This window comes from Adiantum capillus-veneris, chromosome 12 (assembly GCF_014529385.1).
Source record: "Adiantum capillus-veneris isolate H3 chromosome 12, ASM1452938v2, whole genome shotgun sequence".
NCBI lineage: Eukaryota > Viridiplantae > Streptophyta > Polypodiopsida > Polypodiales > Pteridaceae > Adiantum > Adiantum capillus-veneris.
The window spans coordinates 70,712,123-70,739,120 of record NC_140942.1 but is presented as its reverse complement, the minus strand read 5'-3'; the positions used below and the strand labels follow the sequence as shown (position 1 = coordinate 70,739,120).

Here is a 26,998-nt window from a genome sequence, read left to right as displayed (position 1 = left end):
TAAGTATGGAGGGAGATGGAGTTTTTTTTTTAAATCATTTTTAAATTTCCGACGCCTGTTCCGATGTATCTTCCGATGCCTATTCGATGCACTTTCTGACTCCTGTACGAATGCTCTTTTCGACGCCTCTATCGATACCTGTACCGTCAAACCCTGCAAAAAACAAACCCGCGGGCTTTCCCTACACATTTCTCTTCTTTTTGCACGTTTTCTCTTGCTCTCTTCCTCTTCACCTCTTACAGATCTGGTGCAAAACAAGTTGTTAGAGGTGCTAATCTTGCTCGTGGACTACTCCATAGCACTAAGGTGAGATTGTCTTCAAGTTTACTTGTAGGTTTAGGATTTAGGGTTTAACATGGTGTGTGTGTGTGTGTGTGTGTGTGTGCGCGTTTTTGCAAGTTCGAGGACGTTTACAACACCTTTTCTTGCTCAAATAGGCCGCATGTGAGTGCTTGAACTTTTAATGCATATTAAACTTATTTAAATTAATTTGTATATTCATAAAAGAAAATTTCATGCTTTAAACTTTCAATGCTTTAAAAGAAATTATGGTTTGCGTTGTGAAATTTCGTTTTGAATTATGAAAAAAAATTGTTTTGAAGAAATTTTGTTTTGAATTATGTCATTTTTGAGATTATACGATTGATGAGGTTTAGGTTTTAAGTTTAGTTTAGGTTATATGTTAGGTTAGGGTATATATAGGTTATATGTTAATTTATAAGTTAGTTTATACGTTAGGTTAGGTTAGATTAGTTTTTAGGAAGTTAATTATGTTAAGTTAGCTTATAGGTTAGGTTTACATTAAAGGTTAAATTAAGTTATAAGTTAAGTTATAGGTTATACGATAGGCTAGCTAGATTATAGGTCAGGTTTAAGCAACAAGTTAGATTATAGATTGTACGAGTTAGGTTAGGTTATATGTTAATTTAACTCATGTTTAGGTTATAGATGGACGTTGTGTTTGGACAGTTAGAACTTATGTACTTTTATATTAATCTAAATACTTATCGATGAAACATCCAAACACGACCATCTACCAGCGTCTAAACCATAATCCTCTAACCCTATTAGCAGACTGAAATGGTCAAGCACTACACTAATTGGATTTGGAGAGACCAAATCAAAAGTTGCCAAACCTCTAAGTGGATTTACATAGCCTACCCTAACGCTCCAAATATAGTAATGTATTAACGGCCAAAACAAAAGTCGCTAATCTAAAGCCAATAGCCCTTAGCATCTATCCCTAAGCAGATTAAATGGCCTGACGACACCCTAATATGTTTTAGAGCGCTTTACTTTAGTGGCTTTACATAGTGTGCCCTAACCGTCTGAACACGGTGTGCCATCTATTAGCGGTCAAATCAAAATCCATAGAACCCTAAGCGGCTAACACTAAGCAGATTGAAATGGAAAAATGCTACACTAATCCAATTTGGAGCAGCCAAACCTAGACAATTTTACATAGCACACCCTAACACTCCAAAATACGTCCATCTATTAGCGGCTAAACCAACACTAGTCCTAAGACGCTAACCCTAGGTGGCTAGCCCTAAGCGGATTGAAATGGCTAATTGTTATCCTAATCCAATTTGGAGTAGCCTAACCTAAGCGGCTTTACACACCATACCATAAGTTCTAACTGTCCGAACACAACGTTCATCTATTAGCGGCCAAACGAATATGACTTGTGTACTTCTAAAAACGCAAACGGACTTCGATTAGGTTAGGTTTAGGTTATAGGTTAGGTTAGAGCTAGCAACAAATAGTAGAAAAAATGCAAATGGACTTCAAAGATGACTCGTGTACTTCAAAAAACACAAACGGACTTCGGTTAGGTTGGCCTATAGGTTAGGTTTATGTTATAGGTTATGTTAGGTTAGGTTAGGTTTAGGTTATAAGTTATGTTAGAGCTAGCGACAAATGAATAGTAGAAAAAACACTAACGGACTTCGAAGATGACTCCTGTACTTCTAAAATGCAAATGGACTTCGGTTAGGTTAGGTTATAGGTTAGATTTAGGTTATAGGTTAGCTTACGTTAGGTTAGGTTAAGTTGAGGTTATCGGTTAGGTTAGATTATAAGTTAGGTTAGAGCTAGCGACAAATAGTAGAAAAAACACAAATGGACTTCAAGAATGACTCGTGTACATCAAAAAACGCTAACAAACTTCGGTTAGGTTTTGTTATAGGTGAAGTTATAGGTTATGTTTAATTTGGTTATAGGTTAGGTTATAGGTTAGGTTAGGCGCACAAAAACTTCAAAAACACTAATATATAGTCATTGACCCTGTGGTCCTAATCTCCGTGCACCTTTAGATCGAGGTGTGTGGGGATCGGACATGGCTAGAGAATGTGAGATTGTTAGAGCTTAAGCTAGCAGCAAATAGTTGAAAAACCGCAGTCAGACTTCGTGTGCGGGGCCTGGCTAGAGACTGTGAGGTCGTCATGTATTGTAATGTGCTTAGTACAACTAGACTGTTTTAATTATTTGTTGCATCATTGGTAGATAAAGTATGGACAATAGGATGGCGTGTCCTTGTGCGCATTGCAAGCATCAGATCTTTCGAAAACAAAAAATCTACAACCAACACATACGCAATCACGGTCTCTTTCCGATTGAGCAACTACAAGACTTGTGTTATCGATCTCATGTTCTAGAGACTGAAGGTCAAACTCCGCAAGTAAATATTGCTCCAACTTCATCCCAGAGAAGACGATTTTCAAACGAGCACCCATCGATTGAGTCCTCCCAACCAATACATGATGTGGCATTTCAAGAAGTAGCGATGGAGCAGATGTTGGACACGTTCTTTGACATGGATCCCATCATTGAAAACATAGAAGACGACAACATTGAACGCAATATTGCGGACCAACCTCAGTCATCCCATTCATATCAACGGCATGATAGGAACGATAAAGAGGGCAAGATAATGCAAAGTCTTGCACGCATGCCGCTTTACAGTGGTGCAAAAATCTCAGTTCTTTGTACCAATTGGTAATGCTTAATTTGCAATATGTCTACGGTTGCTGTCTACAGTTGGTCTAGCGCCTCAATTAGAGAGTTTTTCAGGTAAATACATTGTATCCTAAGCATGATAAAGTGCAAATTACACTTCAATAATGTGATCAAGGAGCTGACTTGTTCATGTAATGACAGGTTTCTCAATGAGCAAATCTTGCCAGAAGGGAATCACATGCCCCCTACCCGTCCAGCCGCTAAAAAGCTTCTTACTAATTTGGGCTTGGATTATCACAAAATATATGCATGTCCTAATAATTGTATACTTTTTTGCAATGAGTATGCAAATTTGGAACATTGTCCCAATTGTGGATCAAACAGGTACAAGGAGGACACACAAGGAAAATTTATCCCTGCAAAGGTCCTTCGACACTTTTCTATCATTCCACAAATAAAGAGCATGTTCATGTGCAAGTCCATAGCCGCTTTGATGACATGGCACTCAAATACTAGATCGACAGATGATGTGATGTGAGTACCTGTTGACTCTTGTGCATGGAAGCACATAGAGGAAAGTTGGCCTACATTTAAGAACGAGCCTCGATGTATCCGCTTTGGTCTGGGAATGGACGGAGTAAATCCATTCGGATTACGGAGTTCGTCATGGAGCACGTGGCCTATTTTTCTAGTTAATTATAATCTTCCACCATGGCTAGCTATCTAGAAGAGCCATCTATTGTTGTCATGGATCATCCCAAGAAAGTACAAAGCAAAGGACATGGACGTCTATCTGTCACCACTTATAGAAGAGCTCCAAATCTTGTGGACAGGAATCGATGTGGTTGATATGTCCCAACCAATCAGACGACGGAATGTACATGTGCAAGGCATTCTCATGTGGACCATGCACGATTGGCCAGGCTTTGGTGAGTGCTCAAGTAAGTGCCTTTGAAACCCTCACATACATGTGATTCCTGGCTACGCCAACGCGTTTATATTTTAATTTTGTGATGTTTCAGGCTTGAGTTACTCGGGCAATCATGCATGTCCGAAATGTGGTCCTCGACTTGGCTTCCACCGCTCTGAGCATTTGAGCAAGACAGTTTTCGAGGAGCATGATAGATTTTTCCTGAAGGACATGAGCTACGTGGACCAAACATATGCAAACATGACATGCATCCACTAAAAGAAAGCGATTAGAAAAACATGTGCCTGGAGAGGGGAGATTGGATGCCACCTGAAATGAAAAGACTTTCTATTTTCCATGAACTCCCGTACTGGAGTGCCTGCTGATTAATCATTTGCTCGACCCAATGCACATCTTCAAGAATGAGGGGGAGATCATATGGAAAACCATCACTGGAAAGAGGGAGACCAAGGCCCAAATAGATGACTTGCAGGCTGTGGGTCAAATGCCAAAGATGTGGCCTCAACTTAAACCCAATGGAAAGTTTGCTATACCAAAAGGTCCATGGGTTTTGAGTCGTGCAGAAGAGCAACAAGTGAAGAAGACTATATCTTCATTCAAGACTCCCACAGAGTGCATGCAATGTTTGAAAATGGCTTTTACGAGAGATGACAATCTCAGTGGTCTTAAGTCCCACGATTGGCACAAATTTTTATAGTTCATCTTACCAATTTCCATAAAGGGTTTTTTGATAGATGACATTAGAAGAACAATCTACAAAATCAGTGAGTTGCTACGCTGGATCAGTTCAAAAGAGATAAGAGAAGACAGCATCGATGCAGCACGCTTAAATGTTATTGAAGCAGTGTGCATGGTGGAGAAGTACTTTCCAACAAACATTCTTACCATCCAAATGTATGTACTTGTGCATGTGGTCAATGCAAATTGCAGTTGCTAGGGTAGTCCATAGCAAGTGGATGTTCTTCTTGGAGAGATTTATGAAGACTTTAAAGGGGTTTGTTCGTCAAAGGGCTGGTCCCCCAAGGTAGCATGACCGAAGGATGGCTTGTACAAGAGTCTCTTGTCCTCATCAGTGAATTATTTGGTCTCAATTGATCCAGAGATGCCCCGAATGTTGACTACTAAGGTCAACGTCAAGGTGACAGGGGACGAGCCGCAGGGACAAGGCATCGTTAGGAAGATGGACATCACAATGCAAGAAAAGGTTATGAGATTTTTCCTTCTCAACTCAGACATCATGCAAAAGTGGCTAGAGAGGTACAAAAGGGAAAAGCAAAATGCTTGACAGATTTTCTGCAATTCAAGCGCAAATGTGCCACTAGAAACCTTCCTTTTCCAGATCATCTTCAAAAATTACCTGACTTTTATGGATGGTGGTTAGATGCGACAGTCTCAGAGGCAAAGAGGAATGGAGTGTTGATTACTGAAGAGGAAGAGGAGATGTCAAGGGGATGTGATTGGCATGTATATTTTCACAAATTCCTTTTTGAGCTCCACATAATCACATTGCTTTAATAACTTTTAGTCTGTTTCAATTTTGTGGCGGTAGTATCACAAATATGGAGCTTTATGGTCGCATGGGAAACACTTCAGAGTGCAATGGATCAACGAACAAAGGGTCACTTTCGACAGTGGCATTAGGGAAAGCTTCTTCCAAGAAAGTAGGAGAAGTGCTAGGGATGAGAACAAAGAGACTAGCCAACTTGAATACTTTGGCTACATCCAAGACATCTTGAAGATTAGCTTTAGAAAGTTTGATATGTTTATCTTTGATGTCAAGTGGTTCAAAGTTATTACCAGCGGCCCTAATGCAACTGTGCATAAAGATAAGAGTGGATTGATTCAAGTGAACTCTAGGCAAGTGTGGATAGGTGTGCGGGATACATTCGTACTTCCGCAGCATTGTGAACAAGTTGAGTTCACACACGATCCACTATGGACAGAAAATGATGAGAATGATATGTCTAAACCATGATGGCTCTATGTCGTTCAAGTTACTCCACGGAGCAAGCAAGTGTTGTGAAGGATTGGACATTGAGGTCGAAGAGGTGACTCATGAACAAAGCGCAGGACCAACAAAAACTTTAAGTTTAGAATTTGAGGTAGATGCCATCAGTGAGCAATTGTCTGAACCTAGAGATGAGGTCTCAAATACTAAAGCTGATGCAGACATGGGCGAAGAAGTAGAGTTTGATGACGAAGATGCAGAAGTATAGATTGAAATAGACATCTTTGGTGCATCAAATCTCATAGAAGATGAGAGATTAGCTAATGATTTTTGCTAGGAACTCTTTTGTAAAACTCTTTTTATTAGTCTACAATACACTTTAGATTCATTCATTTGTGTTGCAGCTTCATTGATTTGTTATTTGTATTGATTAAGCGTTTCTGCTGTGAACTAACGTATTTTGTGGGTGTTATTTATGTATGATTAGCCATGCCCAATGAAGATGATCCATACTCTCCTACTTTTAGTTTTCCTGTCACTCCGACCGGCATGTCACTCGAGCAGATGGGCTCGTTTTTGTCTCAGTTCACACCAGAGAAGATCGCGATGGCACAACACCTTTGGGCAGCAGGTTCCTCTAGACCAACTACGGCCAACCCTACACCCGGGACTAGTGTGGTCCCTACATCGAGCGGCCCACACCTCAGTCAAGTGTGCCCCCTACGCCTAGAACTCGTGTGCCCCCTACACCGACGGGTGGTTCATCCTCGAGATGAGGTAGGCATCATTCTAGAGGAGGTGGTTGTTGTGGTAGCAAATCTGTCGATGTGTCCATGCCACTGAGAGAGCATCCACCCCTCTCTTCAGTAGATAGTTCACCAATTGGCACACCACGTACACCTTGGGGATCACACGAGTACGATCCTAGCAAGGTGTACAAGAGCAGGGATGGGGCTGTTGTGGCGAATAGGGTCAAAAAAGCCATGCGACAAAGGATTCGGCAGCTGTCTACAATTCAATTTAGTCACTCTTTAATGGAGGTTTGGGATAATCTTGATCTTGAAGGAAAGAATTACATTCTCCCGGCTATTCACAGAGAGTACAGGCCGGCAGAGGGGTACGATCTAGTCTCAAATCCGTGGATTTTTTAGCGTGGGGAAGGCGACAATGTCACACCGTCGGTAGGAGGTGAGAGATAGGTACAATGCCGACAGTCCAAAGCCAGCATGGTTGGACGCAGAGGAGTGGGCGGGGATTGCACGAGCGACACAAGACAATCCTGACAGATTTAAGCAGTAGAGAGATGTAGCCAGAGCACGTTTGGAGTCTGCTCGAGCGTCACATCTGAAGGAGTACGAGCGGAAGTGCGACACGAGAGAGAGTGCGAGAAGAAGAGCACGACGATATGGTGAACTCGCTCTACTATAATGTGTAGAGCATAGTGAGTTCTTATTAGGTTTTTACAAAAGAATATGTGTACATACCTGGCGGCCCGCCCACTTACCTGGGCGACCACATTGGGATTTATACCCCAACAACCTCCCACTTCAAGTCCAATGTGGTACTTTAAGTGTGAGAGAAGCTACTATACAAGCTAATATACAAGAGATGTAGAGAAGTGATGTACTACCCTACACCTAACTGCTTGCAAAAATGCGCAAAGCTCTCTGAGGGAAGTCCTTTTGTAAGTAGATCAGCAGGATTTTCTGTGGTGTGAACTTTGACAAGCTGAAGTTGCTTATCCTCGAGCATTTCCCTGATGAAATGATACTTCACATCCACATGCTTTGTCTTTGAGTGATAAACTGGATTGCGAGCCAATTGTATAGCACTTTGACTATCACAATATAACACAGGTATCTCTTCTTTGATTCCCAAATCTGTTACTAGTCGATTAAGCCAAATTGATTCTTTGCATGCCTCTGATGCTGCAACATATTCAGCCTCTGTAGTAGACTGAGTAACACAATCTTGTAATCTAGAACGCCATGATACTGCTCCACCAGCCAATGTAAAGACATACCCTGACGTAGACCTTCGGTTGTCTAAGTCACCTGCATAATCTGAGTCTGTAAAACCATTTACACTTAGCTTCTGACTCCCATAGCATATACGCATACTCTTTGTAGCTTTCAAGTATCTCAATATTCCTTTCACTGCCTCCCAATGTTTCTTGCCTGGGTTTGACATGTATCGACTTACTACTCCCACTGCAAATGCAATGTCTGGGCGAGTAGCAATCATTGCATACATCAAACTACCCACTGTAGACGCATATGGAATCTTATCCATTTCAGCCTATTCTTCCTCAGACACAGGACAATCTTGTTTGCTAAGTTTCACATATGGTGGCAATGGAACACTCAGTGCCTTTCCCTTCTCCATATTGAAACGTTGCAAACCCTTGTCAATATACTCTGTTTGAGATAACCAAATCAACTTCTTTGATCTGTCTCTCTCAATGCGCAAACCAAGTATATGACTTGCCTCACCCATGTCTTTCATGTCAAACGATTTTGCCATCTTTGACTTCAAAGCTGAAATTTCTTCCAAGTGCTTGCCAGCAATCAACATGTCATCCACATACAAAATAAGGATCAGCCAACTACCATCCTTACCCTTCTTTGTATATAGACAGTGATAGAACTCACTACGTTTGTAGCCTTGAGAAAGCATAAACTTGTGGAATTTATGGTACCATGCCCTCGGTGATTGTTTTAAGCCATAAAGACTCTTTAACAACTGGCATACCTAATCTTCCTTGCCTTTCTCAACAAACCCTTCTGGTTGCTGCATGTAAATTTCCACATCTAAATCACCATGCAAGAACGTTGTCTTGACATCCATTCGGTGCAACACCAAATCTAATATGGCAACCAATGCAAGAAATCATCTCAATGTAGTCATCTTGACCACCGGAGAGAAGACTTCATCAAAGTCAATGCCTTGTTCTTGCTTAAAGCCCTTGGCAACAAGCCTTGCTTTGTACTTTGGCTGACAATCATGAGCGGTGATCTTATACCTGTAAACCCATTTACAAGGTAGAGCCTTTTTTCCCTGTGGTAATTTAACTAGCTTCCATGTCTTGTTTTTATGCAGAGCTGTCATCTCTGACTGCATGGCCAATTGCCAATTCCCGAAGTCCTTCATTTGCATTGCTTCCTTGTAACATGAAGGCTCATTGCAATCAGTCAACATGACATAGTTCATAGATGGAACAAACCTATCAGGAGGTCGCGTGACACGTCCAGATCTACGCACAATAGGTGGCTCAGGCTCAGCCACAACCTGTGGTTCCACTCTATCCTATCCTTGCTCCTCTTGAGCCCTGACATTTTTTCTTGCACGTGCAGGTCCATCTTCTTGGAAGATAACTCTTCTAATCTCCTCAACCCTCTCTGGTTTAGAATGATATTTGGATTCATTAAAGTGAACATCATTGCTGCGGACAACCTTTCTGGATTCGGGATCCCAAAGTCTGTACCCCATCTCACCAGAATTACCATAGCCTAGAAAGATGCACTTTCTACTCTTTGACTCAAGTTTGTTCCTAAATTCCTTTGGAACGTGAGTATATGCCTCGCAGCCAAAGACTCTGAGATGCTTGTATGAGGGCATTTTGCCTGACCATACCATCTCTGGCACTGAATCCTTCTGCAAAACCTTGCTAGGAGATCTATTTACAAGATGAGCAGTTGTTGATACAACTTCAGCCCAAAACCCATTTGGCAGCTGTGCATTAGACAACATACTTCTGACCTTCTCTTGTATGGTCCTATTCATCCTCTCAGCAACACCATTTTGAGGAGGATTGTAAGGAGCAGTAAGTTCACGTTTATACCTTTTGACTCACAAAAGTCCTGAAAGGCCTTTGAAACATACTCTCCACCATTGTCAATGCGTAAGCATTTAAGCTTCTTGCTACTCTGATTCTCCACAAGTGTCACAAACGTTTTGAAAACACTAAACGCTTCATCCTTGTGCTTGAGAAAGTAAACCCATACTTTCCTCGAGTAATCATCTATAAATGTCATAAAGTAAGAAGCTCCCCCTAGAGATAGGTTAGGCATAGGTCCACACAAATCACTATGAACAAGCGCCAACTGTGTATCTCTTCTACTGCTTCTATGCTTATGTGGCTGCTGTGTTTGCTTACCATACAGACAATGTTCACAGAATTCAAAATCATTAAATGAAAAGCCAGGCAAATAACCAGAATGAGACAAGATTTCCATTCCCTTCTTGGACATATGTCCTAACTAGCTATGCCACAAAGAAACGTCATATGACATATGTCCTGTAAGCATAGACTGCGACAATGCCTGAACGGCAGTAAAGCAAAGATGCAATCCCAACTGTCTAACTCACAGTCAATACATCCTAGCTGCCTAGCTGAGGGTGCTCGAGGGATCGCTCCAAGACCTGTATCACCGAAAGGATCTCAACATTCGAGAATCCCCCAGCTCAATAAAACCTCACTCGACCCTCAACAAAGGCTGCAGTAAATCTGACAGTACATAGACTTCCCACAAAGTCATACATCCACAAATTTCCCACTGTATGTTGTAACCGCTGCGGCGGTTGTTTGCTGCGTGACTCACAGCCAGCAAACCCTCAACAGACATACATCATCTCTGACAATACATCCCATGTGGAAGTACCTGCAATGTCAGGATGAAATCTGGAATATCAAGCAGCAAACACAAGCTACCTGATGAACTAGTGGATGTCGCCTACAGTCTGTGTGTAGATACGCCCGTGTCGTATGTGACACGTCTCCAAGAACTGTGAGCCGTCCTTCGATGTGTAGACAGCCACAAATCAACACTCTGGGAGTGTCGATATCCTCAGCACCTGTATTCGTAGGCCGAAAACCCCAAATTTGCAGAGTCGGATCTGCACCCGTCGAGACCACGTAGTCGAGACCTCAGAATGAAATTCTGACAACACCAAGCCCTTTGGGCTTACCCACGAGATTTGGGGCCGTGTCTTCGCCTGTCGAATTTCACTCCAATCTGAGTTGGTGACTCTAGCCTCCTGCAGCACTGCCTCGAGCCTCGTCTGAGCTCTGATACCAGTTGAAGGAGTACGAGCGGAAGTGCGACGCGAGAGAGAGTGCGAGAAGAAGAGCACGACGATATGGTGAACTCGCTCTACTGTAATGTGTAGAGGATAGTGAGTTCTTATTAGGTTTTTACAAAAGAATATGTGTACATACCTGGCGGCCCACCCACTTACCTGGGCGACCACATTGGGCTTTATACCCCAACAACATCTTGGGAGTGGAGGCTATGATACGCTTCAACATGAGTTTGTAAGTATTATACATATGCTTTAAATTATTAAAAATATATATATTATTTGAAGATCTGTCCAATGATTGAACCATAATTTTGCAGGAAGTTGCCATGAAGCGCCCTTCGACACGCCGAGAGCAGAAGTATGGGTGCAAGCATGGACTTGTGGCCCTTTTGAACTAGCTGCAGGAGGAGGGAGAGGACGTCGACTGGGAGGCATTACCATGAGGGTCTTCTTGATACGCTTTTACCCAGTCATCTTTATACAGTCTTCTTGGTACAATCTTTTTTGTAGTTGTGGTCTTCTTGATGCAGTCTCACTCAGTGATTGTTTGCATATGTACAGTTTTGTAGTGCTTATGTTTATGGTTTATGATTATCTTTATGGTATGGCACAGATGTTATGATTAAGGTTTGCCAGTCAAGTTAAGGTTATGGTTTTGCTATCATGGTATGGCAATCATGTGATGGTTATGGTTATGGTTATGGTTGTGGTTATGGTTATGGTTATGGTTGTGCAAGGATGGCATGGCTGTTAGGTTATGGTATGACAAGCAAGTTATGGTAATGGTTATGGTATGGCAAACGGGTTAGGTTTATGGTTTAGCAGTTTTTGACTCATGTTTTAATTATGGTTATAAAATCTTTATGTCGTTATGCCATGATCACGCTTTTTATTTTGTGGTTATGTTATTCTTACAATTTTGCTAATTGCCATACACTTGCTCTTTAGCGTCAACTTGTAGGTGGATTGCGGTTGCTTGTGCACTCTTCCTTTGGCAGAGAGGGCTGTTTTCTTTTGCTCTAGACATGCAGCATTAGTTCCCAACCCTCTCTGCCCAAACAAATTTTGCAGGCTTGGTCGTCAGTACAAAGTATGGTATAGGCATCGGTATAAACTTTGGAAGAAGCGTTGGAATATCCTTTACAATTACTAGTGCTTATTTCATAGCTGATTCTGACGTAGGGTATACCGATGCTTACACCGACGATGGTACAGGTAAAGGTGGCCGACCCATGGAAATGCAAGAAGCAGGTTCATGAGGCTTAGCAAGTGGATGGCACGGTTTTCAAGGACATTCTAGATGCACGATACAATGGATCCAATCAATAAATGTATGTCAAAGGTGGAAATCAAGAGGTCTATCAGGGTTTTTGTGCTTCCCTAATAGGGGAAGCTTATGAATGTTAGTGTTTGATGGATATCATCGCGTATGGAGGTGGATGGTCGGCTCTATTTGCGACCCTTGGCTAAGCAAGGTGATAGTTATTATCATGACTTCGGGCACTTACTCAATCCGCTACGGCGGGGGTTTTTTGGTTCGAGTGAATTGGCACGGGATACCAAGGTGGGTCTTTTGGTATCGGCAATCAAGTGTGGTCGATGGCGTGGGACCGGTCGCCAAGCAAGGCCTTTAAAAAAAATAGTTTTGAGCTATTAAAAGGCAAAAAAAAAAAAATGTATGTAGTCGACGAGCAGTGCGAGTAGGGAAAGTTGACAGGTGGGGGTCCGAATGCATGGAGGAGGCCAAGTGAAGGCGCATGCAGAAGAGGTAAAGGCCAAGAGTTGAACTAGGAAGGAGTTGGAGCCACCGAGGGGCAAGCCGGACCTAAGAAGGCTAGTTGTTTGAAAGCAAAGGAAGGGGATCCAAGTGCAGGGTTGGGGCTAGTCCGAGCAAGGGTTATAGACGGTGTGGTGGAGCTCGCCATAGGTGGTCAAGGGCCGCCCTCGAGGTGCAGCAGACGAGGAGTTGAAGGGCGGCCAGTTTTAGTGTCAAGGATTTCCGAGGAGAATTGGGGGACTACATAAGCCAGATCCTCAAACTAGTGTTAAGGTGAAGGGCGACACTGCAGGATTATTGAGTGTTGTTCGTGAACATGAACTGAAGCCACTTGTTACTATCGGATTATGTGCAGAGTTTAATTGCCGGTCTTTGAAATTGTCTACACGAGGTTATACATCATGGGTTTTGAATGTTTCTTTTCTTTGTGTCGAGTGGAGCACTCTATACCCATGTGCTTTTGGTATATATCAGATGTATGAGTGTATAATGTCGGGAAGTATTGTATGCCAAGAGGATGCCAAGTCGTAAGGGAATTTTGCATATTAGGGATCTTGCAAGTGTGTGTATATCGGTCGATGTTGAATTGCAAATCTATGGTCTGTGTGGCAGGGATAGTTGTGGATTCCACATTGTGTATCGAGGTGTGTGTTTGCTAGGGGATAGTGGTGCTGTGAGATCACTGGGCTATAGAGAGGCATCCATTTAGTGTGCTGGTGGTTTTTTCCCATTTCCCCCTTTCCATCTTGTGGTGCCCCCACTGAGGACCCACCTATTGCTTCCTAGCCGAGTGTTCGTGAATCAAAATGAAGCAGGAGTTTGGTCCGATGTTCAAAGGAGATGAAGATACAGACGACTGGATTGCCAATTTTGAGCTATTTATGCTGGCAGTATTGCAGATGCCAGGTGATGAAGCAAAGCTCCGGACTCTACCTTTGGTGCTGCGAGGTAAAGCAAAAGTTTGGTTCAATGGCTTAGAAGATGTGCACAAGCAAAACTGGATCGGATTTCGAGAGCACTTTCTACAAAGGTATCGAAAGGTGGTGTCGGCTTCGGAAGCAGATGCAAAGATTAAAGGTTTGTAGCAGCAAGTAAGTGCAAATTTCGATGCTTTTGTTGATAAATTTGAAGCTTATTGGGGGGATTTTGCGGCTGCTACCCAAGCAACCAATGCGGGATACTTTAAGCGGGAAAGTTTTCTATCTTGCTTGTATCCCTTTGTTCGTGAGAGAGTCGATTATGAAGATCCAAGGACCTTTGATGAAGGTGTCACAGTTGCCAAAGCAAAGAGTCAAAAGATGAGAAAGAAGATGGAGGCAGGATTGCTACAGTCGGCAACCACGGTAGCCAGTGGACCCAGGCCCAAACAAATTGATGAGCATCAAAAGGTAAAAGCTCCTCATTTTATTGATATGAATGTGATCAAATCACGTGAAGCTGATGCCAGGGTAGAAGAGGTAGAAGAAGTGCCAACCAGGCCTCAAAAGGTGCAGAGAGGCATATTCAGAGTGCCACCCAATTTGCTTTCTCAAGAAGACGAGGTGATAGAAGATCTTAAAGAAGAGGTGTCAGTTCCAGAGCCAGCAATGAGGAAGGTAGCAGTGGTCCAAGAATTGACAAGTTCAAAAGAGGAGTCCGACAGTTCTCATAGCTCCAGCAACAGTTTGGACACAAATGCTACATGGGAGACAGAATCCCTGTCTTCTAGGTATGAGACTTATGATGTTTTTTATGTGGATGAAGTGATGAACAATGTATGCAAGTTGCCTGCCAGCCAGCTAAAGGTCAAAGAGAAGTATAGTGTTTCACCTTGTGTGAATCTTCCAGTCGAGCAGCCTTATCAAATGTCGTGTGATGGTGAGTCCCTATTGGAGGAAGAGGTATGGTTTGATTGTGCATCAGACCTAGTTGAAGAATAGGTTTTTGAGGATGGCTTGCAAAAGCTAGAAGCAGAAGCAGAGGTGTGTCAAGTTGATTTGTTTATGCAGAGGGTGGGGCAACCTTGCCTTGATGGGCATGTCGAGGTGTACTTTGAAGTTTCAGAGTTTGTGTGTAGCCGTGGAGAGATAGCTCCGGCAGATGACTCTATGGAAACTGATACAGGTGCAACCTATAAGAGTGATGCTCCATGCAAAGAGGAAGGTGCCACCAACCTTGTAGGTGATGAGGTCTTTGAAGAACGGGTTAAAGCTCGAGCGGGTCATGCTCTGGGTACAAAAAGGTGGACTTGGAGCCATTTTCAAAGGGTTTGGATACAGGTTTGCAAGGGATCAAGTTTGCTTGGCTATGCAGCAGGTGGAGGCAAATGGCAGGGTCTTGCTATTTTATGTGATGCTATGGATACATGTGTTATTGGAGGTTGCTTTACAGGTGTCTTTGCGTCAGTGGTGAGGTTTTTTTGAAGTGGACTATACCATGGAGGGTTATCTAGCAGATGACAGGATAGCTGCTTATGGTACAGGTGCTTCAAGTGAGCAAAAGCATGCTTATGGTTGGCAGCAAGGATTATGGATACAGGGTGACAAAGCTCCAAGCTATGAAGAGTTGGAAGGGTGGCGTGTCTATTGGCCTACAAGTGCAAAGGAAGGCTTGGATATGCGTGTTTTACAGGTGGATGGCCACAGTCAATGCTTTATGTTTGATCCGGGTGGACTATACATCATGCTTGGGGAAGCTTCGAGCTTTCCATTTGACCCTGGAGGGTGATGCAGTAGCAGATGCTTTTCTATCTATCTCTATCCTATCTATATAGCCACTATATATCTATTTTATATCATTCTCTCTATGCGGCACTATTTTACCTAAATAATGCTATGGTTGAGCATAACTGCTCAACGAGGGGGTGGGCAATGATGGTACAGCTAAAGATGGCCGACCTACGGAAATGCAAGAAGTAGGTTCATGAGGCTTAGCAGGTGGATGGCACAGTTTTTAAGGACATGCTAGATGCACGATACAATGGATCCAATCAATAAATGTATGTCAAAGGTGGCAATCAAGAGGTCTATCAGGGTTTTCATGCTTCCCTAATAGGGGAAGCTTATAAATGTTAGTGTTTGATGGATATCATCGCGTATGGAGGCGAATGGTCGGCTCTATTTGCGACCCTTGGCTAAGCAAGGTGATAGTTATTATCATGACTTCGGGCACTTACTCAATCCGTTACAGCCGGGATTTTTTGGTTCGAGTGGATTTGGCACGGGATACCAAGGTGGGTCTTTTGGTATCGGCAATCAAGTGTGGTCGATGGCGTGGGACCGCCGGTCGCCAAGCAAGGCCTAAAAAAAAATATAGCTTTGAGTTATTAAATGGCAAAAAAAAAAAAGTAGGTCTGCAGTTGACGAGCAGCACGAGTAGGGAAGGTTGACAGGTGGGGGTCCGAATGCATGGAGGAGGCCAGGTGATGGCGCATGTAGAAGAGGTGAAGGCCAAGTGTTGAACCAGGGAGGAGTTGGAGCCGCCAAGGGGCAAGCTGGACCTGAGAAGGCAGGCTGTTTGAAGGTAAAGGAAGGGGAGCCGAGTGCAGGGTTGGGGCTGGTCCGAGCAAGGGTTATAGACGGTGTGGTGGAGCTCGCCATAGGTGGTCAAGGGCCTCCTTCGAGGTGCAGCAGACGAGGAGTTGAAGGGCGGCCAGTTTTAGTGTCAAGGATTGCCGAGGAGAATTGGGGGACTGCATAACCTGGATCCGCAAACTAGTGTTAAGGCGAAGGGCGACACTGCAGGATTATTGAGTGTTGTTCGTGAACATGAACTTAAGCCACTTGTTACTATCGGATTATGTGCAGAGTTTAATTGCCGGTCTTTGAAATTGTCTACACGAGGTTATACATCGTGGGTTTTGAATGTTGCTTTTCTTTGTGTCGAGTGGAGAACGCTATACACATGTGCTTTTGGTATATATCAGATGTATGAGTGTATAATGTCGGGAAGTATTGTATGCCAAGAGGATGCCAATTTGTAAGGGAATTTTGCATATTAGGGATCTTGCAAGTGTGTGTATATCGGTACATGTTGAATTGCAAATCTATGGTCTATGTATGTAGTCAAGGCCAGTTGGGAACGGGCAGGGATAGTTGTGGATTCCACATTGTGTATCGAGGTGTGTGTTTGCTAGGGGATAGGGGTGCTGTGAGATCACTGGGCTATAGAGAGGCATCCATTTAGTGTGCTGGTGGTTTTTTCCCATTTCCCCCTTTCCAACGCCACGAAATCGGCGTCTCTTTCGAGGTTTATTTTAGTGCTTTTTAGTTTTAAAACTAACTTTATCTCATCGGTATCTGTGCCGATTTCTGCGTGATATGTATAGTGGATCGAGTAGCAAGACATTGGAGAAAGTTAATAAATGTATCTTAGATCAATCATATACTACTTTTAAGCACAAGGCTTTGAAGCACTGAAAGATACATAGATTTGTTTCAAGCTTGCTTTGTACTGATCCTTTGATAATTTAGTTTTGTACTTTAAAGCCCTAGATGCAATATGCTTTAAAGCAGACCTAGTGATCCCTCTGCTAAAAATAAATCTACTTTAAAGCAAACCACTCTAAAAATTAGTTTGATTTAAAGCATACTACTTTTTCCTATGCTAAAAAGTAGTCTGATTTGAAGCATGCTAGTGCTTTAAAGCACTAAGCTAAATTACCAAAGCAGCAAGAAGTAGATTTCAAGAAAAGTTATGGATCTTTGAGTGCTTTAAAGTCATGCGCTTAAAAGTAATGGTTGATTTCTTTAAAATACATTAGCTTTCTAATTGTTTTAAATCTTACTAGTACTAGAAATAATTAACCCAGAACATGGTATGGCATGCACATCAAAGTAGTACATGCAAAAAATTGCCAGAAGCAGGCGGCAGGAAAAAAATCGTGATTTTTTCCTAAAAATCTACTAGAGAGAAATTTTGACCAAGATTTGGACCAGAGGAAGACCTTATTACAAGGATTATAGCCATCAAGTTAAAATTAAAATTGGGATTTTGTGCATTAGACTAGGCCAAATTCTAGCCAAAAAGTTGACGAAAAAATTGGTTAAGTGCATGCCAGAGACCATGAAAAAGTTGTAAAATTGGAATTGATTCATGATTGCATTGATTGAACTATATTGTATATCTACAAAAAAGCTAGAGTGAAAACCAGGTCAAAAGCAGTGATACATAAAAAAACTACGACTTTTTTCCATAGAGAGTCATGAGCACAGATTTTTGACAAATTGTGGTTTCAGACATAACTTTAGGCCCTGTAGACCATAGCTAGCTCCTTGAATCAAGAAAGTTGTGCGTGATGCTTTGTTGGTTGTAGAATTTGTGTATAGCAAAATTGTTATTTTGATGTAACTCAACTAGTGTGTTAGCTTTGTTTAGTTTTCTGCAGATAAAGAGTCTGGTACACAAGTGGGTGTAAAGGAAGATCAAGACTACCCAGGGGTCTAGATAAACCTAGGTAACAAGTCAAGTTTCATCCGTATATCGTGTTCATGAACTTGAGGTCAAGGACACAATATAGATCAAGAGAGAGAGACTGCCTAGAGATCAAGTGAGTCTTGGATCTATCGAAGAGAGTGTCAATTAGAGTGACTGTGAGCATTTATTGACCATTTAGGAAGAGGTATTTTTTGATACTTGATCCAAAGAAGATTTTCCTATCCTTATAACTAAGAGAGCACTAAGCAAGCATGAGTTATAACAGTGAGGGAGGTATGAATGGAACCTCTAGCACACCACAAATAAGATCCATTATATTGTTACAATACCATTACACAAATGCTAATGCAGCCAAAATATACGTGGATGCCCATAATATTCACTATGTTTGTGAGGACTTAGGAAATCCTTAGTTTTATGAACAAGTAGAAGTTGTCAATAATGGAGATTGTTATAGAGATGAGAAGGGGGATGCCTATCTTAGAATAGGTAATCCTGATCTTGTAGATACAATGGGTATGATTGGAACAAAGGAGAAAGTGGATGAAGGGATAGAGAGACCGCCACTAGAAAATGACGTAAGAGCTAGGTTCATGGCCATAAAAGAGCTTGAGAGTACCTATTGATAGTCCAAAAGTGGGAATGTACAAGCTAATGACACCAAAAAGGGAATTTTGTTACATCAAGGAATACGTGAACCAAGAAGAGCTTACAGACTTCAAAAGGATGTACATGTATACCTACCAGTTTGAATCGGGCAAACGACCTATCAGGGTAGATAGTACTTGGCATGAGTATAAGTACACAAACTTTCATGGTATCACTTACAGAGATGTAGTTTACTTACCCTACTCCTACGCATGAAAGAAAAAACAAAAAATAAACTATTTTCAAGGGTTTTTGTGCTCAAGGCACTCTAACTCCTAAAAATGCTATTAGACTGATGTGGACTCTACAACTCTGTGAGGTCTCAAGAACTCATCACCCGTACCTGATCTATACTCAAGAGACCTTAGGCAAGCCCTCTGCTATCAGGCATCCTTACTACTTGTTGGCAATTCCCCCACTTCAAGCTTTCCTAAACTAAGTTTGAACCAAGGATTACTCTAAGGGAATCCTTAGAGGATCTTGCAAAGATGAACACAAGTATTTTGTCTGATTTAGGTCACTCGTTCCCTAGCAATGGTGCCAAAATGTTGCAGTCTCAAGATGCAGGTTCCAAAATAGCTATAGCGAGAACCTCTAACAACATCTCCTTGTCAATCCAAGGTGCATAGCTGACCTGCTCAGTGCCCAAAGGCTACGTTAAGTGTAACACTTCAAGGAAAACACTGTCAAGACATCTCCTATCTCATACATGCACAAAATCCCATAGAATCACATGAACGAGTCTCTTTCATCTAGGATTTATCCTAATATTACCAATAGCAAACAATGTTCAAATGCAACCAAATTCACTATACATAATCCCTAGCACATAAGAAACATGTCCATGGTCTCAAATCTTGATTCTGACACTCTAAAAAAAGTTTGTATACATGTAGAGTGTATTTTTAAAGTGGTCATAGTCTAATAGCCCTCTATCCTCTCATATGGTTAATTTGTGAATTTAAGCCCTATTTTCTGAGTTATGAGCCAAAACAGCTCATGGAAGAGAGTGCTCAAAAAAAAATTATGAGAAACTTACATGAACTCATGGAGCTCACATCTGGGATTGCATTGCAATTGTTGCGACAACAAATGGATCACTATAGAGAGAATAACATGCATCCAAGATAATAGGGAAGACACAAGTGTAGAGCAACAATCGTATCTATTATCTCTTCCAAAAGTTAATTAAAAAACCTTATAAACTTAGGTTTTATACGAAGACCCAAAACCTTCGTTAAAAATGGCTGATTTAAATGGGCTACTTGGGGTGCGAGAATTCACTATTTGACTTACAACTCGGAAGTGCAGGCAGCCCAAATGTTACAATATGAATTGGGAGATCAAAAATTACATGTCCATCATTGCAAATGATGGGATTTGTATGATAAAGTATAAGGGTTACATTTTGGATAAAAGTTAGGTATCTAGGGAGTTCTAAGGCTTGCAATATTTGCTAACAATTTGAACCTATAAATCCCATTGAAATCTTATATAGAACGTACATATAATATCATGAGAACTAGTATAATTTAGTGATAAATGCAAGCCAACAACTCATTCAAAATAGCTTGATGTACTTTCCAAATCAACTAGAATAGTAGAGCCATGGGTAATCGTTCCAATTTTAACATGGATGGATCCCTATTCCTATGGGCCTTCTCAGCTTCTTCCTACTTATCTGCATCAAAATTGTCTTAGAGCGATCATGGGTCGGTACATATTGACAATTTTTATGTATTGGCAATGTGAGAGTTTGTTAAAGAATCGAGATCTTGGACTTGACAATATCATTCCCCAAGTCCTACACATCAATTGTGCATTAAAAAATCAACATCTTTGCACTTGGTAATTTGGTAAATGTGACTTTATATAGCCCTAGAGGATAGCCTAAGGAGTGTCCACACTAATTTTGAGCCAATTTTGACAACAATTTTTGCACCATAAATCTGTTGATCCGTACATTTTAGATCTAATCATTAAAAATTAGCTCTAGAGTTCATACACTAATGCTAACAAGGTAACTAAAGTTAATACAAGTCTCTAAGCAATGCACTTACCATGATATCAAACTAACCCAAGATTTCCACGTACAATCTCAGTCAAGTAGGACCTTGGATAACCTTGAAAAAATTTTCATCGTATGGCTTTAATTGCTACACCTACGTTTTAAAGTCCCCAATCCAATATCTCTACTTGCACAACATACGGTTTTACATGCATCATTATGTGGATGCATCTAGGGTGTCCCACCCTTGAGCACAAACATTAGGCATGTTTTATTGTTTTAAACCCATGCATATGCAATTATAGAGCTCACCAATTCAAGCTTCAATTATGGAATAAAGATGAAGTCACCATTTTCACTAGGATCTTCCCTTCATTCAAACCCAAAAAAAAAAATTGTTTTTTAATTTGAATAATAGGAGGAATCTTCACAAAGATAATGGCATGCCTAGTCAGGGGGTCCCATTCCTAAATTTCTTTTACTAAATTTTTCCGATATTGTGAACATTGCACTCACTCCATATCAGCAAAAGATTTTGAAGAAACATCAACAAGAAGAAGAAGTTTGGTCATAATCACGGGCATTCTTGGAGGTGGAAAAAGCTTTCTTATAAAGTATCTGACAACTAGCTTTATAAATAAAACAAGTTAGTTATACTAACGACATCAAGTCTAGCAGTAGAAATGCAAATGAGAAACACCATCAAGTTGTGTGCAAGATCAGGTGTACCTAGTTTGTGCACTTTAAACCACTTCAAAATGCCAAAAAATAGGTCTTTTATGCCAATAATGTGGCATATTATCCGACTTGTGCTTATTTTTTCAAGCTAAGAATTTCTGGCCTTATGAAATGCATAGTAAATAACACATTGAAATGTCCTATTTTGCAACTAATTCCACCTAATGAGTACTTGTAGTGTGCAAAGCCTCACTTGGTTTGATGTGTCACACCGTATCACAACATAGTATTTCTAATGAAGATGTCAATGTTAGTCTCACGTCACTAAATGTGTTGGAAAACTTTTCTTGCATATGAATCATGCACATATTGAGAAACTTAGTTTGATTTATTGGTAATTATTTGGCCATGTGTGTAATTTATAGTAAATACTTTCTTGAAAAAATCCTTTGATCTATACTATGATTTTGTTCACAAGAAATCTATAAGTATAATGTTCATTTTGAAAGATCCTATGGTCTTTTGATAGATAAATCTCTAAGGAATGTGACTATGCCAAAAATTGCAAGTTTTAACAGTTATATTATTATGGATCTTTAATATAAATTCTGTTGGAATTAGGGTTGCAAAGAAACACACACAGCTTGGAGAAGACAAAGGAAGCTCAAGACACACAATAGAGAGTGTATTACTTAGTGTGCTATGGAAAGATAGATAGCCCTAGAGTGATGGGCGTATATACAATGCACGGGGGAAAAAACCTCCTAAAGAGGGAAAAAATGCCCCTGCGGTCCTAGTGTGTTCACACACATCACTACCACATGTATATGGTAACAAATCCCCCCTGGAGTGATGCGGTGAACGAGAGCTGGCACATGAGTAAAGGGAAGTGCCATGCCCTGAGGACAGGATCAGTCCACAAAGGGGAGTAAGCCCAAAGCTTTGCGGAAAGCTTTAAGCTTCTCACGAGACAATGCCTTTGTGAAAAGATCTGCAAGGTTGTCCTGTGTTGGCACAGAAGCCAAGCTGATCTCTCCTGCTGAGAGCCTCTCCCTGACATAGTGGTAATGCACCTCAATGTGCTTTGTGCGAGCATGAAAAATTGGGTTCCTCGCAAGTGCCAATGCGCTCTGACTGTCAGTGTAGATAGTGTTGGCAGTGTCCTGTCCAACACCCAATCAGCCATAAGGCGTCTGAGCCATACACACTCAACCGTAGCTGTGAAGACTGCCCTGTACTCAGCCTCACAACTCGAAGTGTCCACAGTAGGTTGCTTCTTGCTCAACCATGATATACATGAACTGCCAAGCATGAAACAAAAACCACTTGTGGACACTCTCGTGTCAAAACAACCAGCCCAATCTGAGTCCGAAAAGCATGTAAGTCTGGCGGCAATGATCCCCCCTTGGGATAAAACAAGCCAAGATGTAAAGTGCCACTATGGTAGCGGAAAATCCTCTTGACAGCCTGCCAATGCTTAGACCCTGGGCTATACATAAATCTGCTGACCTGTGAGACTGCAAACTGAATATCCGGCCTCGTGTTGCATACATAAATGAGGCAGCCAACAGCAGTTTGGTAAAGAGTGACATCAGCAGGATCACCAGCATCATGGAGACTCAACTTCAAATCTGTTTCCATGGGAGTGGCAATAGGTTTGCAATCCTTAAGTCCAAACTTACATAGCAATGTCTCTATGTAACTTTTCTGACACAAGGAAATACCACCATCACACTGCTTAAACTGTATACCCAAGTAATGATGCAACAGCCCCAAATCTTTCATCTTGAAAGTAGCATTCAAATCAGCCTTAAATTCAGCAATATGTCTCTCATTTGGTCCAGTGATCAGCAAATCATCGACATAAAGAACCACAATGAGAAGTACATCACCCTCACGCTTTACATACAATGTGCTTTCTGTTGGACTGTTACGAAAGCCTTGTTTGACCAAATGAGTGTCAGCTTTCTCATACCAAGCACGAGGAGATTGCTTCAACCCATACAAAGCCTTGTTACATTTGCACACTTTGTCCTCTTGTCCTTTTATGACAAAACCGCAAGGCTGCGTTACATAAACTTCCTCAAATATGTCATCATTCAAGAAAGTAGTAACAATGTCTGATTGACGTACATCCCAACCAAAATGAGCTGCCAATGCACATAGAAAACGCACAGTAGTCATACGACAAGTGGGAGCAAAAGTCTCTTCATAATCTATGCCTTTTTGCTGTGCATAACCCTTTGGAACAAGTCGAGACTTATGGCGATCGATCTCACCATCCGGCTTGCGTTTCAACTTGTAAACCCACTTCGTACCAATGGCCTTTTTGCCAGGAGGCAAATCACCTAAAGTCCATGTGTCATTTTCTATAAGTGCATCATATTCTGATTGCATGGCAGCCATCCAATTTTTTGAATTCTGTTCTTCATCAAAAGACAGAGGCTCCTCAACATCATGTAAACTAGACACAACCAAAGCATAACAATCTGATGCATAAGATGCATGGTGAGAGCCTGAACGAGTACGACTAGACAAAGGTGCATCCAATTTACTATCACGCAAAGTGTGCACCAACCATTTTGGCATACCTCTGGCCTGCTCATTTTTAGCCCTTTCCTCATCAAGTACAACATGTACATCTGCATCAATAATAGGCTGATCTATAACATTTTCAAAAACTCCCATAGGCTGTACATTTTCCTCATTGGAACTTACATTCGTATTTCCACCACTAAAAAGAGGCAACAAAGTGTCATAAATGTCCTTTGAGCTTACATTAGTGTCTCTAGTACATGACAGCAAGGGCTGAACAGAATCTTCCACAAACACTACATCCCGTGAAACTAGAATACATTTTGTTTGCGCCTGATACAACCTGTAACCTTTGCTTTCAGCACTGTAACCAACAAAAATACATTTGACAGCCTTATCATCCAATTTTCTTCGCTGCACTTTGGACACCAAAGCATATGCCAAACAGCCAAAAACACGCATGTGCTCAATAGAAGGCTTTCTATCATGCCATGCTTCATATGGAGTAATAGACTGCAAAGCTTTCGTAGGACACCAGTTAAGTACATAAGTGGCACACATGATGGCCTCAAGCCAAAAAGAATGCGGTAAAGCTTGACTTTTGACCATACATCGTGCCATTTCCGTCAGTGACCTGTTTTTCCTCTCAGCAACACCATTTTGCTGAGGCGTATAACGCACTGTACATTGGTGTTTTATCCCACGACTAGCCAGAAATGCATTAAATTCATGAGACATATACTCCCCCCCTCGATCAGAACGGAGGGTGCCCATAGTACATTTCGAGAGATTTTCAACCATAGCCAGAAATTGTTTGAAGCACATAAAAACTTCGGACTTCACTTTAAGCAGAAATACCCATGCATGCCTGGAGTAATCATCAATGAAAGTCACGAAGTACAGGTAATTGCCCAAGGACGAAGTTTGCATGGGCCCACAAACATCATTATGCACAAGCTCCAACCTGCATGTGGCCCGAACTGAACCATCCTTTGGAAATTTAGAACGCTGCATCTTACCCAAAATACAGCCTTCACAAACATGTTTGACAGGTGCTTCAAGAGGTGGCAAAGAAGCAACCATATCAGATTTCTGCAAACGCAGCAAACTGGCAAAATTCAGATGACCAAAACGTGCATGCCAAAGTTTTGCATCTGAAATAGCCCTTGAATTTGCAACAGCATTTGCAAAATTTTGTCCACACTTGTCATACAAAGTGAGCTTATACAGCCCACGGCACAAAAGCCCAGATGCAACAATTTCATCACCAAAACTGAGATCATGAACTGTACATCTGTCATGCACAAATTTGACTACAAGTCCAAGTCTAGCAAGTGCGGATATAAACAAGAGATTCTTCTTGATCCCAGGTACATAAAGTGCATCAACAAGTGTGAAGGAACTGCCATTAGCAACAGTGAGCACAATCTTTCCAACTCCCTGAACTGGATAAGAGGCGTTGTTGGCACAAGTGACTGAATTCCCATGAGGGACAGACTCGAGAGAGGTAAAAAATTCACGATGTGAGGTAATGTGCTTTGTAGCACAACTGTCGAAATACCACACATGTGAATCTGCAGCAACTGACAAGCATGCATCATGGATAGCAGGATTGTAAGTGCACTCTGCGCTAAAAGCCCATTCTGCATCAACATCAGCAACACAGTCTCCTTTCACAGAAGACTCAACAATGGCTGCATTTGTAGTGGAACCAGCATTTGCAGTGGAACCACCCTCTTTCTTCTTAGCCTCTTTGGCCTTCAACTTAGGACACGACTTGATCAAGTGATCATTGGCTTTACAATAATGGCAACGCATCTTCTTTTTGCCCTTATCACCAGAATTTCCAGATGAGTTGCTGCCAACAGAAGCATTAGGAACATAATTTTTGCCACTCGTAGCAGAACCATAAGAAGTGGCTGCATTGTTGTTACCACCCTTTCTTCGAGAAGCAATAAAAGCCTGTTCAACTGCACGCTGTCTAGTCCTGTTTTTTCTGGACAGTGACTCTTGCAACAACAATGTGCATAATGCATCAAACTTGACAACTTCTGGATTTCCTTGGGTCATCAGTCTCCAAGTACTAGCAAAAGTCTGGTAGGAATCTGGTAAGGCATCAAGAACAGTCTGCACAAGGGAACTGTCTGAAATGACTTCACCTGCAGAAATAAGCTGCTCATTGATATCCTTGACACTAGCAAGGAAAGTGTCCATATCATCCTCCTCATGCATAATCTTCGACTCCAGCTCTTTACGCAGCAAAGCAATTTTAGCCTCATTGCGGCTTGCATAAAGACCTGCTAGAATATCCCAAGCCTGTTTTGCAGATTTTGCTGAACGGATGTGAGGAACAATGGTGCGCTTCACAGACAACGCAATCAATGCATGAGCCTGCGCATCCTTAACATCCCAACGAGCTTGTTCTGTCGTAGGCAAAACAACTCTAACAGCTGCAATCCTTGCAGCAAGACCTGCAACATCCTCAACATCGCCTACATCCTCAGAACCAGGATCTACATCAATGCCCTGCACAATGTTCCAGACACCTTTTGACACAAGAACATGTTGCATCATATAAGCCCACATAGGGTAGTTGTCCCCATCCAACCTGTCCTCAGCAGCAAACATCTTGAACACATCTGTGTTGTTGTTGTCAGCCATGGTAAATGCTGCACCTGATGTGAAAACTGCCCGAAAATAGGAGAAATGGAGCGGGAACAACCTGTGCTATATAGCACAAACCGTAGAAGAGTATAAGGCACCTGTTATGTAGAAAACGGCACTGACGGAAATTCTGCACAAAATGACGAAATAGCCTGTGCAGTACTGCCTGTAGTGGAAACGGAGGCCGAAATGAGCCCAAATCAAAATTCTGAGCAGACCAAGCTCTTCGAGCTTACCCAAAATATTTGTCAACCTGCGAACGCTCGCCAAAGATCACTGAAATCGGAGAAAGTGAGCAGGCGTGTGCTGGAGCAGCTGGCGACTAACCCCGGGAGGACGTGACCTGCTCTGATA

The 26,998-nt window shown here is 41.8% G+C and overlaps 1 protein-coding gene and 1 pseudogene across 3 annotated transcripts in view; both read left to right on the top strand.

Moving 5' to 3' along the window:
- Nucleotides 1-11,533, top strand: part of LOC147445914 (uncharacterized) — a 109,412-nt gene extending 97,879 nt beyond the window's left edge. For all 3 annotated transcript variants that reach the window (XR_015189822.1, XM_086525239.1, XM_086525241.1), the window contains one exon: nt 11,237-11,533. Coding sequence is in view for 2 of the 3 variants with exons in the window: in XM_086525239.1 (XP_086381365.1) it covers nt 11,237-11,317 (81 nt within the window). In the remaining variant the exon portion in view is untranslated. The remainder of the gene's footprint in view (nt 1-11,236) is intronic.
- A 1,969-nt stretch (nt 11,534-13,502) lies between these two features.
- LOC147445913 (uncharacterized) lies at nt 13,503-16,374 on the top strand (annotated as a pseudogene).
- Nucleotides 16,375-26,998: the final 10,624 nt, after the last annotated feature.